Consider the following 15,986-nt stretch of genomic DNA (forward strand, 5'->3'; position numbering starts at 1 on the left):
GCCCTTTTCTTCCGTTCTTTCCTTCTTTTCTTCCTCTCCTTGCTCGATCCATCAGTTACGAAAACATGGTACTCATTCCCTGGGTCAATGTCCACACCTCAGGCAGCTCCTCCCTATAGCAGGGCTCGTTGGCATGTGGGGGGGGGGAGAACCACAACTGGTACTGTCTGGTGTAGCTCCTGTGTCGTCCTGCCTGGGTCAAAAGACCCAGGCAGAGCATGAGGTCAGCAGAGATGACAACTGCATACACAGGACACATTATGCTCTCTTGCACCACTCTGTTCCTTCTGATCTCTACAATAAGCTTGGGACTCAGTTTCCATTGGTGGGGTTTTCCATTCTTTAAGAACAGTACATTCAACTAGGGCTAGAAAAGAATGATTCTTTCTCCGGGTTACAGTCATGGGGAATAATGCAGTATAATCCCCTCCCTCTTCCCTTCGAGATGTAGGGAGTTGTGATTTGATCCTTCCTTGGCTCTTGGGCCCAGGGCAGTAGAGTGGCACTCAAACTTCAGGGTGTCCCCCTCTGTGAGTCACCTTTTGATGCCCTTGGCCTTGCATTGCTTCCGCATCCAACGGATCTGCCCCAGGCAGGGTTTTGATGAAGAATATGCTCAGTTGGGCTACTTGTTCTGCCGTCTCAAGACGGGCTCCCTCTTTTCATGGCTGGCACTCTGCGCTATCAATACTCAATGGCCCAGCTGTGCTAGCCACTGCCCTGTTCATGAGAAAATGGGGCTGTGGGGCTAGACAGTGACCACGTTGATGATACTACGGCCCTGCTGCTCTAGGCTATGTGTGCGCTCAAAAATCACTGGTCCCTCCGTGGAAGACTATGTCTAGCTTTCTGCTTCCCTTCCCAAGACTTAGATGCCCCAGTGTGCAAGGCAGCAAGGATTTTCACCACCCCTGCATGCTGCAGGAATAAAAGGAGATGTAGGTTGAATCGGAGCAGCCCCCTTGTGATATGCAGTCGTTCAGAGCCGCATCAAGCTGCACTGATGGAAAGTGTCGCCTGCACAAAGTGCAAACTCCAGCTCATATATTCGTAGATCTGCATTTGCCATATGTGCGGACCAGGAAGGCTGTCATCCATAGGTCTGCTCCTTTGTAAAACCTGACAGAGAAGGGCAGCAACAGGAGGAGCAGGTGTAGGGATTTCGAATTGGTGAATGAATGGGTGTATCTGGCAGTTCCTTGGCTGCTGACGTCCGACTTCACCTCCAGCACAGTTAGTCAGTCACCACATTGGGCACTGTTTTCCTCCACTGCCTCCAGGGCACTGCAGTTGCCATCCCGTCACCATGTACCCTCGTTAAAGGATTTGAGGTGTGGTCCACCTGCATTGGGTCTATCTATTAAATTTCAATCTCCTTCTGAACCTGTTCCCTCCCCTACCTGCCCAGCCCAGTCTCTGCCAGCCTGCCTGGTGTACCCTTGTTTAAGGATTTGAGGTGTGTTCCTGCCGCATGGGGTCTATGTACTTCAGTCTCCTCCTCTGGAACCCATTCCCTCCAGGCTCTGCCAGCCTGCCTGGCTCCTCTAGGCTCCGCAAGCCTCCTGCCTTCCCCAGGCTCCACACCAGCCCACCTGCCTCTCCTGGGCAACCTCTGCAGGCCTCCCTCTGCCCACCTCCATAGAATCATAGAATAGTAGGGTTGGAAGGGGCCTACAAGACCATCGAGTCCAACCCCCTGCTCAATGCAGGAATCCAAGTCAGAGTATCCCTGACAAATGGCTGTCCAGCCTCGTCTTGAATGCCTCCAATGTGGGAGAGCCCACCACCTCCCTAGGTAATTGGGTTCATTGTCGTATCGCTCTAACAGTCAGGAAGTTTTTCCTGATGTTCAGCCAGAATCTGGCTTCCTGTCACTTGAGCCCATTATTCCGTGTCCTGTATTCTGGGATGATCAAGAAGAGATCCTGGCCTTCCTCTCTGTGACAACCTTTCAAGGACTTGAAGAGCGCTCTCCTATCTCCCCTCAGTCTTCTCTTCTCAAGGCTAAACATGCCCAGTTCTTTCAGTCTCTCTTCATAGGGCTTTGTTTCCAGTCCCCTGATCATCTTTGTTGCCCTCCTCTGAACCCTCTCCAGCTTGTCTGCATCCTTCTTAAAGTGCGGTGCCCAGGACTGGACGCAGTACTCCAGATGAGGCCTAACCAGTGCTGAATAGAGGGGAACTAGTACTTCCCGGGATTTGGAAGCTACGCTTCTATTAATGCAGCCCAAAAGAGCATTGGCCTTTTTTGCAGCCACATCACATTGTTGGCTCATATTCAGCTTGTGATCGACAATAATTCCAAGATCCTTCTCGCTTGTAGTGTTGTTGAGCCACGTATCCCCCATCTCGTAACTCCCCCTAGTTTGGGTGGAGATATTCAAGGGTGGAGATATTCACTTTGGGTGGAGATATTCACTTTGCCCGTGGCTAAGTCTGGCTCGTGTACCCTCATTCAAGGATTTCCAGTGTGGTCCTCCCGCATGCGGGCTACATATTGTATTTTAATCTCCCCTGGAACCTGTTCGCACCCCTACCTGCCTTCCCCAGGCTCCGCAAGCCTGCCTGCCTCCTCCAGGCTCTGCCAGCCTTCCTGCCTCTGCCAGGCTCCGCCAGCCCACCTGCCTCTGCCAGCTTCCCTCTGCCCACCTCCATGTGCCACTGAGACTACTCTCACAGTCCATGTCCACTGCCCCGGCAGATCTTCCAAGTGGATGTGCTCGTTGTCATTTAGGAGCAGTAGAACCACTAAAGGTCCTGACTGGCAGAGTTGCTGTGTCTTCCTGCCTCTGTCACAAGACCACTGATAGCCTGAGGTCAGCAGAGATGACGGACTGCATGAGCTGGCTAATTAATATGCACACGTAGCACTCTCTGTTCCTTTTGGTCCCGAGAATCAAGTTTTACATTACAACCTGTTCAAGTTTGAAAGGAAATGGTCTGGCCAAGAGGTCAAACATAGAAATATCAATACACATTCTGTGTCGGCAGATAGAAATGTCCTCTAGCCTGCCTGACAGGTAAAGTGTATATGCAGCCATAGAGAGGCTGAAGTGGTGATTCCTCAGAATAAACTTGTTCTGCACTTCAGAGAAACCTGCACTATTGGGCATAGTGACCCCAGCTTCGACACACTATCCCTTCTGTGTTTGCTTTGAGTTTCATGTGCAAATGACATTTCACCTATGCCTAGCACACAAGCTGGTGGGCCAAACTGCCTGGGCTTTGCGGGGTGCAATGCTCTGGAGGGGGGCTGGGAGAAGCCCAGGTTTCAGGCATGTGCATGGAAAAAGGGAGAAGTTACAGCTCTTGGCTTTGGGAGTTTTCCTGGAAAAAGTCAAATTTCACCTGCACCTAGCACACAAGCTGGTGGGCCAAACTGCCTGAGCTTTGGGGGGTGCAATGCCCTGGAGGGGGGCTTCAGGAGACCCAGGTTTCACACACATCCAAGGAAACAGGGAGAAGTTAGAGCGCTTTGCTTGGGGAGTTTCTTTGGAAAACCTTAGATTTAAACTCTGCCTGGCACAACCCCCCCTGTGCCAAACTGTCTGAAATTTTGCAGGTGGTCTCCTCTCCAGGGGGTAGAGAGGTCCCCAAATGTCATGTATGTATCCTGGAAACTGGAAAATTTATGACCAGTTGTGTTTTCCCATGCAAGTCAATGGGAAAATGCCAAAAACAGGCGATCCGGAAATCCGAATCTCACTTTGGATTTGGATCCGAATCGAAGTGGAAGGGGTCCGAATCGGTCCGAAGCAGATCGGGGTCACTTCAAATTATCCAAAGCGGCATCCAAAGCAGATCAGGGGGTCCGTGCACAGCCCTAGTTAAAATATTTCCTGTTTATTCCCCCTGCACCATCAATAATCATGAATACTTCTACCTTAGTAACTGGCTATTTTTCTTTAGCTGAAACGTCTCGGCCTCTCCCCATATGGAAGATGCTGTACTTTGACCATTTTAGTTGCTCTTTTCTGCATTCATATAAAGACAGTATAAGATTTGTCTCTCCTTCAGTCCTTTTCCTCATAATTCCTAACATAACATTTGCCTTGGTTCATCACAGCACACTGAGGCTCAAACTGCATATGATGATTAGTTGTGCAATTATTTCACTCAGTGGCTTCATTAGTTTGTTTGTTTTAAGGAAAAGCAGGCTTGAAGGCTGTGATCAAGGATCTGGGGTGCGTGGGTGGGTGGGGGTGGGTTACTTAACCCTTCTTCTTTCTGCCATGAAGTCTGGCCAGGGAAGGCAACTAGGGCAGTGGCCCTTGCCTGAGCTCCTGCATGTACTGCTGGCCTCTGCCCTGGTTTGGCCAGATCACTCTCCAGAGCCCCACACATGCATAAGTCCTTGCAGAGTGCAGAAGCAGCAGGGGCCCAAATATCACACCTGGCCAGGCCCCATACATCCTTTGGGCAGCTCTGACTGCCGTGGGGAGAAAAGCAGTTTGGGAAGGGGGGCTTTGAGCAGACAATGGCCATAAGGGTTCAGCTACCCCTCTTCCCTGATCCTCTGCTTAGACTGACAGCCTGCTTCGTATTACAAAACAAACTATCAGGTCAAAGAATCAATCACTGTGATCAAATGTAGTTTGAGTCTTTTTGCGTGTTTTCATTGAACTTATGGCATCAGGATCTCTTTCATGGGTTGTCACACTCACAACTAATTCAGACCTCATCAGTACCTTTGTGAAGTTAGAGGAGTTTTCTCCCAGTGTGTATCACTTTACATTTACACTGAACCTTATTTTGTTGGGAAGTCACCAATCCAAAGAGATCTCTGTGAGGGAAGTAACCATCCTGAATTATTTGGTGACATCTGGAATTTTTGCTGCTTAACCCCTGAGTTTATATAACTTTTATAAAGCTTTATGAAGTATTCCCTGATGAGATTCCCAGTGGACATGGCCTAGTTAGAACAGGTAGGTTGCTCAGGACCAAGAGCCCCATGGGAGTGACTGAGTTCTGCATTTCTTAACAAGGCAACCTTGTCAAGGAATGGCAGAGCAGGGTGACTAGGGGCCCCAGGCGTCGTTTCCCACTACTGCACTGTCACTTTCTAGAGTACATTCACAGTCCTGTTATATAATGTTCATAATATCTATCTATTCTCTCACCATTGCAGAATTTTTTGTCTGCAGTAGATACCATTATCAGCAGTTCAGCAGAAACGTGGAAGAATTTTAAGAATGGGAGCTCTCAGTTACTAGATTCAGTGGAGCAGTTTTCACGGTCCCTCCGACCTGTCAATAACACTATTCCACCCATCATAAATGACAACCTCCAGCTCAAAGGAGTCGTCATTGGAAGAGGTGGTGTTTCAGACTACAACAAGAGCTTTACGTTCCCCAAACTCTCAAACCTCAATGGTAGTGTGCTAATTGATGAAGCAAAACTTAGAACTGGGAAGTCAATCACCATCATCAGTGTGGCTTATTCAACGTTTGGGCATATTATTCCATTGTACAACAAGACAGATGAAAGAATAAATACTTTGGTAATTTCAACAGTGATGCGTCCCAGCAGCAAACTGAGTGAAGATTTCCAGATCAATATGACATTCGCAATGAGCAAAAAGACCCTAAAAAATCCTCGATGTGTCTTTTGGAATTTCAGCTTCTCAGAAAATGGAGGAGGTTGGGATGATACTGGCTGTAGAAGTAAAGAGAATGGTGACAGTGTCACTTGCTCCTGTAATCACTTGACTTCCTTCTCCATTTTGATGTCTCCTAGCCACGAAAGCCCTTGGGCTGGATTGACTTATATCACTTACATTGGCTTGAGCATTTCTATATCGAGCCTGCTGGTCTGCATTGGAATAGAACTTCTTGTGTGGAAATCAGTGACCAAAACAAGAATATCCTACATGCGCCATGTTTGCATTCTGAACATTGCAATTTCTCTCCTGATTGCGGACATCTGGTTCATTGTTGTTGCAGCAATGCACGACAAAAAGGCTAAAGTGGATCAGCGTATCTGCACAGCAGCAACATTTTTCATTCATTTTTTCTACCTCGGTGTCTTCTTTTGGATGCTCACCTTAGGCCTTATGCTCTTCTATCACCTGGTCTTTATTTTACATAATGCAAGCAAGACCACCATGAAAGCTGTAGGTTTCTGCTTGGGATACATTTGCCCTCTAGCTATATCGGCCACCACAATAGCCACTACTCATCCACGTGACTCTTACACAAAAAAAGATATCTGCTTACTCAACTGGGAAGAGAGCAAAGCTCTCTTGGCCTTAGTTATTCCTGCCATGATCATTGTTGCTATTAATGCTATTGTTACCATTGTGGTTATAGCAAAAATATCAAGACCTTCCATTGGGGAAAAGTCAATAAGTGAAGAAAGAAGTTCTCTGTATCGTATCACCAAGAGTATTGGCATTCTGACATCACTATTAGGCCTTACCTGGGGATTTGGCATTGCTACAGTTTTCCCCAAAAGCCCAACAATATTCCACATATTATTTACTATCTTCAATGCCTTTCAGGTAAGTAGATCAAAGATACAAGCTGTTTGCTATACTTAGGCAACAAAAATATCAATATTTTATTGAGTCCCTCAATACTACTGTAATGTATAATATAGCATACAGTGAGTATGATATAGCTATCAAACATAGCTATTTTCATATGGTGAAATCTAGTGATGTCACCAAATGTGTACTTCCAAGCTAAGTAATATGAATTTCAGGGGACTCACAACACTTATCTCAGTTATCAGGCTAGTGTGATCACTTCACATTCTTCTCCTGCTTGAATTTGGGGACTCGGGGGTGAGGGATTTGGATTGGTTTAGAAATAAGCTGTTACCTCCCCCGCAAAAGCTAGAATTATCTGAACCATCCAGGAGTAAGGAAATGGGGCCTGCCCACAACTAGCAGTGTCACCATAACTTTAGCTTTAGCTCTCCATTGGAATTGATGTGACAAAATGTCTCTCTGAGTGCTCCACTACATGTTGACGGCACCCTGGAAATCATTTGAAATTCTGGTGAGATACAGTCACAGCTCTCAAGCCAAAATCCTTTGAAAACTAAAAGTCTGATGTGGACCACATCAAAAAATAGGTGTCTGGGTTGGTTGTTGTGTTTAGAGCAGATGTTCACAACAAACATATATTGGTGTTAAACCAGTTTATACCAGAGAATGCTGGAAATTGTACTTGGGCAAAGGTGCCAAGAATCCTCTGTAAGATAGCTGTAGCCTGTTTCACAGAAATATGCGGGGATATACACGTTTTCTTAAGGAAATACTATTCAACCGGATAGTGCAATCCTATAAATGTTTACTCAGAAGTAAGCTCCACGAAGTTTAATAAAACTTACTTCCAGGTTGTGCATAGCATTGCAGCCTACATCTGTAGAATTTGTGTTGGTAGTACATCATATTTCTTACAGGGCAGAATGTAATGTAAGCTACTCCTGCATGAATCCCATTGAAATGAATAGTAAAAGCTGATACATCAGGCCATGGGATTCTGTTACTGGCAATATTCCCATGGTGAACTTTAAAGAAGCTCCAGTTGCGTTCATAGATCTAATATGCTTGACAAAGGCTTCTTTACTCCAGTAAAGCTGCTGCCCTTCAGCTGTATCTCTGCCAAGTAAATGTATAGGGAGTGTTTATTCACAGCCTGCATTGTCTAATTTTATGTGGCCTGCATTGTCCTGCCTATCAGCTGAGCAGTGGGAAAAGGGGTGTGTGGCTCAAAAACTTACTTTTTTATCTTTGGTGTAAAAAGTACAGTGCAGTACTTTTTACCTAATAAAAGTACTACACTGATATTGGAATTTTTCTTATGGTCAACACAGCTTTGTTGTTGTTGTTCAGTTGTTAAGTCGTGTCCGACTCTTCATGACCCCATGGACCATAGCATGCCAGGCCTTCCTGTCCTCCGCTCTCTCCTGGAGTGTGCTCAAGTTCTTATTCATTGCATCGGTGATGCTATCCAGCCATCTCATCCTCTGCCATCCCCTTCTCCTTTTGCCTTCAATCTTTCCCAGCATCAGGGTCTTTTCCAGGGAGTTTTCTCTTCGCATTAGGTGGCCAAAATATTTGATCTTCAGTTTCAGTATGTGTCCTTCCAATGAGCACTCAGGGTTGATTTCCTTTAGGATTGACTGATTTGACCTCCTTGCAGTCCAGGGGACTTGTAAGAGTCTTCTCCAACACCACATTTCGAAAGCATCCATTCTTCGGCGCTCAGCCTTCCTTATAGTCCAGCTCTCACAGCCATACATTACTACTGGGAAAACCATAGCTTTGATTAGACGGACCTTTGTTGGCAAGGTGATGTCTCTGCTTCTTACTATGCTGTCTAGGTTTGCAATAGCTTTCCTCCCAAGGAGCAAGCGTCTTGCTACAGTCACCATCTGCGGTGATCTTGGAACCCAAGAAAATAAAATCTGTCACTGCTTCCATTTCTTCCCTTTCTATGTGCCAGGAAGTGATGGGGCCAGATGCCATGATCTTCGTTTTTTAATGTTGAGTTTCAAACCAGCTTTTGCACTCTCCACTTTCACCCTCAACAAGAAGCTCTTGAGATCCTCTTCGCTTTCTGCCATTAGGGTGGTATCGTCTGCGTATCTGAGGTTGTTGATAATTCTCCCAGCAATCTTAATTCCGACCTGTGATTCATCCAACCCGGCGTTTCTCATGATGTACTCTGCATATAAGTTAAATAAGCAGGGTGACAATATGCAGCCTTGTCGTACTCCTTTCCCAATTTTGAACCAATCGGTTGTTCCATGTCTGGTTTCTTACTGTTGCTTCTTGACCCTCGTACAGGTTTCTCAGGAGAAAGGTAAGGTGTTCTGGTACTCCCAACTCTTTAAGAATTTGCCACAGTTTGTTGTGATCCACACAATCAAAGGCTTTCGCATAGTCAATGAAGCAGAAATAGACGTTTTTCTGGAATTCTCTTGCTTTCTCCATGATCCAGCGAACGTTGGTGATTTGATCTCTAGTTCCTCTGCCTCTTCGAAACCCAGCTTGTACTTCCGGTAGTTTTCGGTTCACATACTGCTGAAACCTAGCTTGTAGGATTTTGAGCATAGCCTTGCTGGGATGTGAAATGAGCGCAATTGTACGGTAGTTTGAACACTCTTTGGCATTGCCCTTCTTTAGAATTGGAATGTAAACTGACCTTTTCCAGTCTTCTGGCCACTGTTGAGTGTTCCAAATTTGTTGGCATATTGAGTGCAGCACTTGAACAGCATCATCTTTTAGGATCTTAAATAGCTCAGCTGGAATACTGTCATCTCCGCTAGCTTTGTTGTTAGTAATGCTTCCTAAGGCCCACTTGACTTCACTTTCTAGGATGTCCGTCTCAAGTTCAGTGACCGCACTATCATGGCTATCAGGGACATTCAGATCTTTCTTTCTTCTGTGTATTCTTTCCACCTCTGAGCCACAGTCAGCTCCAGGTCTTGTTTTTACTGACTGTATAGAGCTTCTCCATCTTTGGCTGCAAAGGACATAATCAATCTGATTTCGATGTTGACCATCTGGTGATGTCCATGTGTAGATCACAACCTCTTGTGATGTTGGAAAAGAGTGTTTGCTATGATCAGCGTGTTCTCTTGGCAAAACTCTATTAGCCTTTGTCCTGCTTCATTTTGTACACCAAGGCCATGCTTGCCTGTTATCCTGGTGATTTCTTGACTTCCTACTTTGGCATTCCAATCCCCTATGATGAAAAGGACATCTTTTTTTGGTGTTAGTTCTAGTCTTCTAGAAGGTGTTGTAGGTCTTCATAGAACCGATCAACCTCAGCTTCTTCGGCCTCAGTGGTTGGGGCATAGACTTGAATTACTGTGATGTTGAATAGTTTGCCTTGGATTCGTATTGAGATCATTCTATCATTTTTGAGATTGTACCCCAGTACTGCTTTTCCCAACCTTTTGTTGACTATGAGCGCTGCTCCATTTCTTCTAAGGGATTCTTGCCCACAGTAGTAGATATAATGGTCACCTGAATTAAATTCGCCCATGCCTATCCATTTTAGTTCGCTGATTCCCAAGTTGATGTTCAGTCTTGCCATCTCATGTTTGACCACCTCCAGCTTACCTTGATTCATTGATCTTACATTCCAGGTTCCTAAACAATATTGTTCTTTACAGCATCGGACTTTCTTTTCACCACCAGACACATCCACAGCTGAGTGTCCTTTCGGCTTTGGCCCAGCCGCTTCACTCTTTCTGGCGCTACTTGGAAATTCCCTCTGCTCTTCCCCAGTAGTATATTGGACACCTTCCGACCTGAGGGGCTCATCTTCCGGCGTCATATCTTTTAGCCTTGTGATATGTTCCATGGGGTTTTCTTGGCAAGAATACTGGAGTGGGTTGCCATTTCCTTCTCCAGTGGACCACATTTTGTCAGAACTCTCTGCCATGACCTGTCCGTCTTGGGTGGCCCCGCATGGCATAGCTTATGGCTTCACTGAGTTACACAAGCCTTTTCGCCACAACAGTGTTGTAAAGGGGTCAACACAGCTACCTTTGTTTTTTTCTAGGGATGTACGAAAGTTCTGCCACGGATCTCGGGGAGGCCGAATTAGGAATGGCAGAGAATTTCTCCACGAATCTTCGGGAGGCCGAGTGCCGACGCATTCGGCCCCCCGAAAGTGTTGGGGAAATTCTCCGCCCGCCCCCCGCCCCCCCCGGGATGGGACTTACCTTCGGCGAATGTCCCTCTCGGCGGTGGGTCCCGGCGGCGGTTCGGCGGCAGTTCAGTGGGGGTGGGGGTGGCGGCCGGTCTCCCGACCGGCTGCCACCGCCACCATTACAAAATAAAAAAGTACAGTAAAAAACACACACACACACCCGTGATAGGCTACGTGACGATTTACGTAGCCTATCACGGTTAGATTTCCAAAGTCAGCCGTGATAGGCTACGTGATGATTTACATAGACTATCATGGCTGACTTTGGAAATCTAGCCGTGATAGGCCATGCAAATCGTTACGTAGCCTATCACGGGTGTGTGTTTTTGTTTTTGTTTTACTTTTTTTTCGCGGCCGGGGAGACGGGACGCTCCTCCCTGGCCTGAATTTCGCTGGCGAGGGATGGGGCGCCTCCCCCCCTCGCCTGAACTTCGGGGAGAGAACCGAAGCGCCTCCCCCCCACCGCGAAGCAAGCTGCGGGACAAGGTAAGTGTCAAGGGCTCCTTGGAGGGCTCTCAGTCTAATCCAGTAGCCAAGTCCAGGCACAGACAAAGGGATTCTTTTCAAAGCTTTATCTTCTTTTACAACTTAACAGCTCTACAGGTAGCAACTAGATCTGAGCAGCAGCATCCCTATGCCCTACGGTAGAACAGTTGGTCCCCGTTTGAAGGGCAATTACTGGCAGACCCCTGAATATAAGGACTAGGGAGAATCCCTTCCCTTTTCCCTTGGCTCCTCTGGGCGTAACCGTTCTTTCAGCGCGAACCATTTGGCGCCGCTCTCTGCGTCTGCGCCGTGCATCCCCCCCAGTCTGCTATCTGTGCTGAGTCACTCCCTGGACTGCTTTCTAAACTAGGAATGTGGGTGGGAGGAAGCTCCGTCAGCTGTTGGTCCTGGGAAAAAAGGAGCGCGCTCCTCTCCCGAAGGAGCGACTGCTCTTCCTCAGCATCAGAACTACTCTGGGATTCTATGGGCTTAGTGTCCACCCTGACACTAAGTCCCTTTCGTCCATCCCTAGGCCGAATGCCAGCGCATTCGGCCCTCCAAAATTGGTGGCGGAATGGCCCCCCGCCCCCCCCCCAGGATGGGACTTATCTTCGGTGGATCTTCCTGGCGGCGGCAGCTCCGGTGGCGGCTGTGGCGGTGGTTCGGCAGCAGCGGCAGCCGGTCTTCTGACCGGCTGCCGCCGCCGCCATTTCCAAGTAAAACAAACAAGCAAACAAACAAAAAAATATGGTAGGCTACGTAAAGATTTACGTAGCCTATCATGGCTAGATTTTAAAAAAACACTGTGATAGGCTACGTAAATGTTTACGTAGCCTATCACGGCTGAACTAAAAAAAAAAAGTTTATGTAGACTAATATGTGCCAAAATAAGGAACGCAAATGGCAGCGGCCATGGGCGCTGCCATTTGCGTACGCGCGGTTTTTTTGTTTTTTTTAACTCAGCCGTGATAGGCTACGTAAACATTTACGTAACCTATCACGGCTGACTGCAGGGACGCAAATGGCAGCGGCTACGGCTGCCACCATTTGCATCCCTGCTAGCCAGCGGCCAGATGTCCGGCTGCTGGCGGAGCTGGCCGGCGACTCCACAGAATCCCTGCGGAGCGGAGCCAGCCGGCCAGGACTCCGGGGGGGAGGAACGGAACGCCTCCCCCCCAGCATCAGCATAATCCGTGGAAAGGTAAGTACCTTTCGTACATCCCTATTTTTTTCTGGTAAAGTTTGTGGATCTTAATTATTCCAGACCAAGTCATGAGCCAGGACTACTCAGCCACATTTTGATAATTTGCAAGTAAGCTCTTTCCAAAAGAGAAAGTCCCTTGCTTGTCAGCCCATTAAAGTTCTGCAGCAGGATGAATTTGTAACCCATGAAATGTAATTGAAATCTTCTCACTCTTTTTTTCTCTCTGAGTGATATCTCCATTATCCATGATTTTTTCATACTCTGTGGCAGAGTTGAGAAAAGCTGCTCTTCATCTGGAATTACACGAGGGGGATCCCAAGGCTCTTAAAGATCTGCATGTACACAAATATATTAGAAGCTGTATCTGAATTGTCTATAATTTTTAATCTGCAAATATTTTTCAGGGATTATTCATTCTGTTGTGTGGAACTCTCTGGGACAGGAAGGTAGGAAAGGAATTTTAAAATATTCATGGTTTTATATTTATGATTTTATTATATTAAATTGGAGAGATAATTTGATATCGGCTTTAACTTTCCTTGTTTCAAATGTGTAGGTGCGAGAAGCTATGCTGAATAAGTATTCCCTCTCCAGATGGAGTTCACAGCACTCAAAGGTAACATTCGGTTAAGGAATAAATAAAAGGAATAAAGGTACCCTTTTGCATGCAGGAGATATCTTCTACTCATGAAATGGCTGCTTTTTGTCTTGCACTCAAGCAATGCATTATATTAAACTAAATTCAAAGATTGCCTTCCACTTGTGCAAGTGCTTGCCCAACATTTTGTGCAAGTGAAAACATCAGAACAGTTTAAATTTCAGAATTTATTTTTGCAATTATCGGAGTAAGAGCAGAATCCCATCCATGTATGCATAGAATTGTGAGCACAAATTATAATGGAGGGAAAGCCATGTTCTGCAAAAAAACAAAAATGAAACCAAACCCCCAAACAAAACTGTTACTAGTTTTTTTTTAATGAATATGTATTTTAATATTTATTACGAACCACTGAGGGATTTTATTATATTCAGCAGTACATAAGTGTCACAAATAACTAAATAAATAAATTTCATATTGCAGTCAACATCTCAAGGCATATCAGCTCCTATGCTTTCCATCAGTTCTCCTTTCTCAAGAACTTTAAACAACTTGTTTGGCAAAGCAGGTATGTGATAAGGAGGCATGTGTGCATTAATTCAATTTTCCTTGTGTTGTTTTAAGTATCTTTTAGTAAACTGGATCTTCAGGTTTATGTAATTTCAATGGATTGTAAGGCCAACATAATTCCTTATACCTATACTTCCTATACAGTTTCCAGGAACCAGAAGTTCCTTGTATAAAATTATGCACAGTGTGGAGAATGTGGATAGGGAAACATTGTTCTCCCTCTCTCATAATACTAGAACCCAGGTTCATCCCATGAAGCTGATTGGTGGGAGATTCAGGACAGGTAAAAGGAAGAACTTCTTCGTATAGTGCATAGTTAAGCTATGGAATTCGCTACCACAAGACGTAGTGATGGCCACCAATTTGGATTGCTTTAAAAGGGGGTTGGACAAATTCCTGAAAGAAGGCTATCAATGACTATCCTGATGGCTATGTGCTACCTCCAGTATCAGAGGCAGTATGCCTATCTACACCAGTTGCTGGGGAACATGGGCAGGAGGGTGCTGTTGTACTCATGTCTTGCTTGTGGGTTTCCTGTGGCAACTGGTTGGCCACTGTGTGAACAGAATGCTGGGCTACATGGACCCTTGATTTCATCCAGCATGGCTCTTCTTAGGTTCTTATGTAGGCAAAGCAACTCTGATATGCATCTGCAACTTCTTTGTCCTCAGAGATATTCTCACTCACTTGTACAGATATCCTTTGTAAAAATGCCTATCAGTTGCCTCACCATGTTCTCAGGAGAATTGGCACAATGATGAATGTAATGAGATGAAATATTACAATTTAATGTAATATTTACACTAATAGATTCTTGCATACTCTTAATATGTATGTATTAGAATATCAGATGTAATGTTTGCTTTATGCCTTTGTTCTCCTGAACCAGAAAAGGCAGCTTATTCTAAAGACAACTAACTATATGCAAAAGGCTGTGCCTTATTTATACAGTAACTGAGCAGCACATTTTTAAATAACAATTTTCTTTTTGTTCTCCAGGAAAATACCAAGTCTCTTCTACAGAATCACCATCTTTATCTTCCGAAAACACATCGAAGGCATATTCTTTGCTGACTTGAGTCCATGAGTCCATGCATGTTTGACGCTCAAGGTTGTTGTTTTTTTTCCTGAGAACTAAGCACAGAATAATCAGTGAATAATGGAACACTGATTTATTGTAGGCTGTAAAGAACTGTGACATATTAGTATAACAGATTATTTTTTCAATGTACCATGTGATACATGGAAGATAATGTTTAATGCCACCTTTAGACTAGAAGAAATTCAGTGATGCAGGCTCCAGTGCTATAAAATGCTGAATACCTTAGTATTGGTACTCCTGCAATGGATGGTCATGTTTGCTCCAGCCCAGTTCTAGAAATGGACCAGTATTGTGCACGAATGGTGGTCCTGGTTTTGGGGGTGGGTGAGGGATACATATCCTCATCTTGCCAAAATATGCTTCCAGACAGTTTAATGGCCTCGAATAAATATTATTTATATGGATTTCCCTTGTGGCACTGGGGTATTTGTGTACTATTTTTTCCCAATGTTTGAAACATGTTCCAGTGCAATTCTCTGTCTGTCTCCTCAGAGGCAAGCCAAGTTAAGTTCAGGGGGGCGTAGTCCCAGCCCAGCTAAGTGGGCATAGGGGGTGCAGAGCTCCCCATTCCCACGAACCCCTTCATCCAGCCCATGGAGCCTCCTGGGGCTCCTGCAGGGGGCAGGGCTGGGACTCTGGGAGTCTGTTCGTGCACTGCTTGCTGTCCCCACTGAGACGACCAGCAGCACGCAAACCTGGGGACTTGGGTTCTTCTCCGGCTGAGGAGCGGCATGGAATTCTGTGCCTCTCCCCAGCATGGAGGAAATGAAAATGGGTGGCGGGGAGGGCAGGGTGGTGATATCACTGGTTGTGGTCACACCCACTGATGGCATCCAGGCCACAGATGGTCGGGGGGGGGGAATCTGGCCTCCCACCAAAGAAATGTTCTACACCCCTGTGGTATAGCACTGCAGGTGACATCAAGGTTCCCAATTTAGGCTGCAATCCTATACAAACCCGCTTGGAAGTATGTCCCATTGGATTTAGTGAGACTTGCTTTTGAGTTAGACTAAAAGGATTGTAAACTGTCCTCTATACAAACAGATGCACTTTATTTTTGTACTATAGAAGAATTCCTAGCTATGCAGTTAGCTTTACTAAAAATGAAGGGAAAATTCTATGTAAATATATATTTATGATGATACTTAATAAAAACTGCTTGCACAGTGCTTAAACAAAAGAAGTCCCACCATCCTTTAAACATTCCTTTTTTAAAAAGTGTAAATATGGATAGCTATTTCCTTACTATGCTACATAAATTAATTCTGTTTCATCTCTACATTTCACTCTGGAGCTACACATTTGAGGGTCTCTTACAAATTCATGTACAAGCAGATAAGAATTTGGAACAGG

General features: G+C 45.6%; 2 protein-coding genes across 2 annotated transcripts in view; one reads left to right on the top strand and one right to left on the bottom strand.

Moving 5' to 3' along the window:
* The window catches only part of ADGRF5 (adhesion G protein-coupled receptor F5), a 65,355-nt gene extending 49,555 nt beyond the window's left edge, over positions 1-15,800 (top strand). Inside the window, exons 17-21 of the mRNA XM_084821717.1 lie at positions 5,129-6,499; positions 12,768-12,809; positions 12,920-12,979; positions 13,445-13,529; positions 14,531-15,800. Coding sequence (XP_084677843.1) covers positions 5,129-6,499; positions 12,768-12,809; positions 12,920-12,979; positions 13,445-13,529; positions 14,531-14,610 — 1,638 coding nt within the window. The 3' untranslated portion in view covers positions 14,611-15,800. The remainder of the gene's footprint in view (positions 1-5,128; positions 6,500-12,767; positions 12,810-12,919; positions 12,980-13,444; positions 13,530-14,530) is intronic.
* MEP1A (meprin A subunit alpha) overlaps positions 13,339-15,986 on the bottom strand; it is a 69,049-nt gene continuing 66,401 nt past the window's right edge. The window contains exon 16 of the mRNA XM_084821729.1: positions 13,339-14,665. The gene's annotated coding sequence lies outside the window, so the exon portion shown is untranslated. The remainder of the gene's footprint in view (positions 14,666-15,986) is intronic.

Source organism: Heloderma suspectum, chromosome 1 (assembly GCF_057233095.1).
Source record: "Heloderma suspectum isolate Gila_16-S chromosome 1, 16-S_ref, whole genome shotgun sequence".
In the NCBI taxonomy this organism is placed as follows: Eukaryota; Metazoa; Chordata; class Lepidosauria; order Squamata; family Helodermatidae; genus Heloderma; species Heloderma suspectum.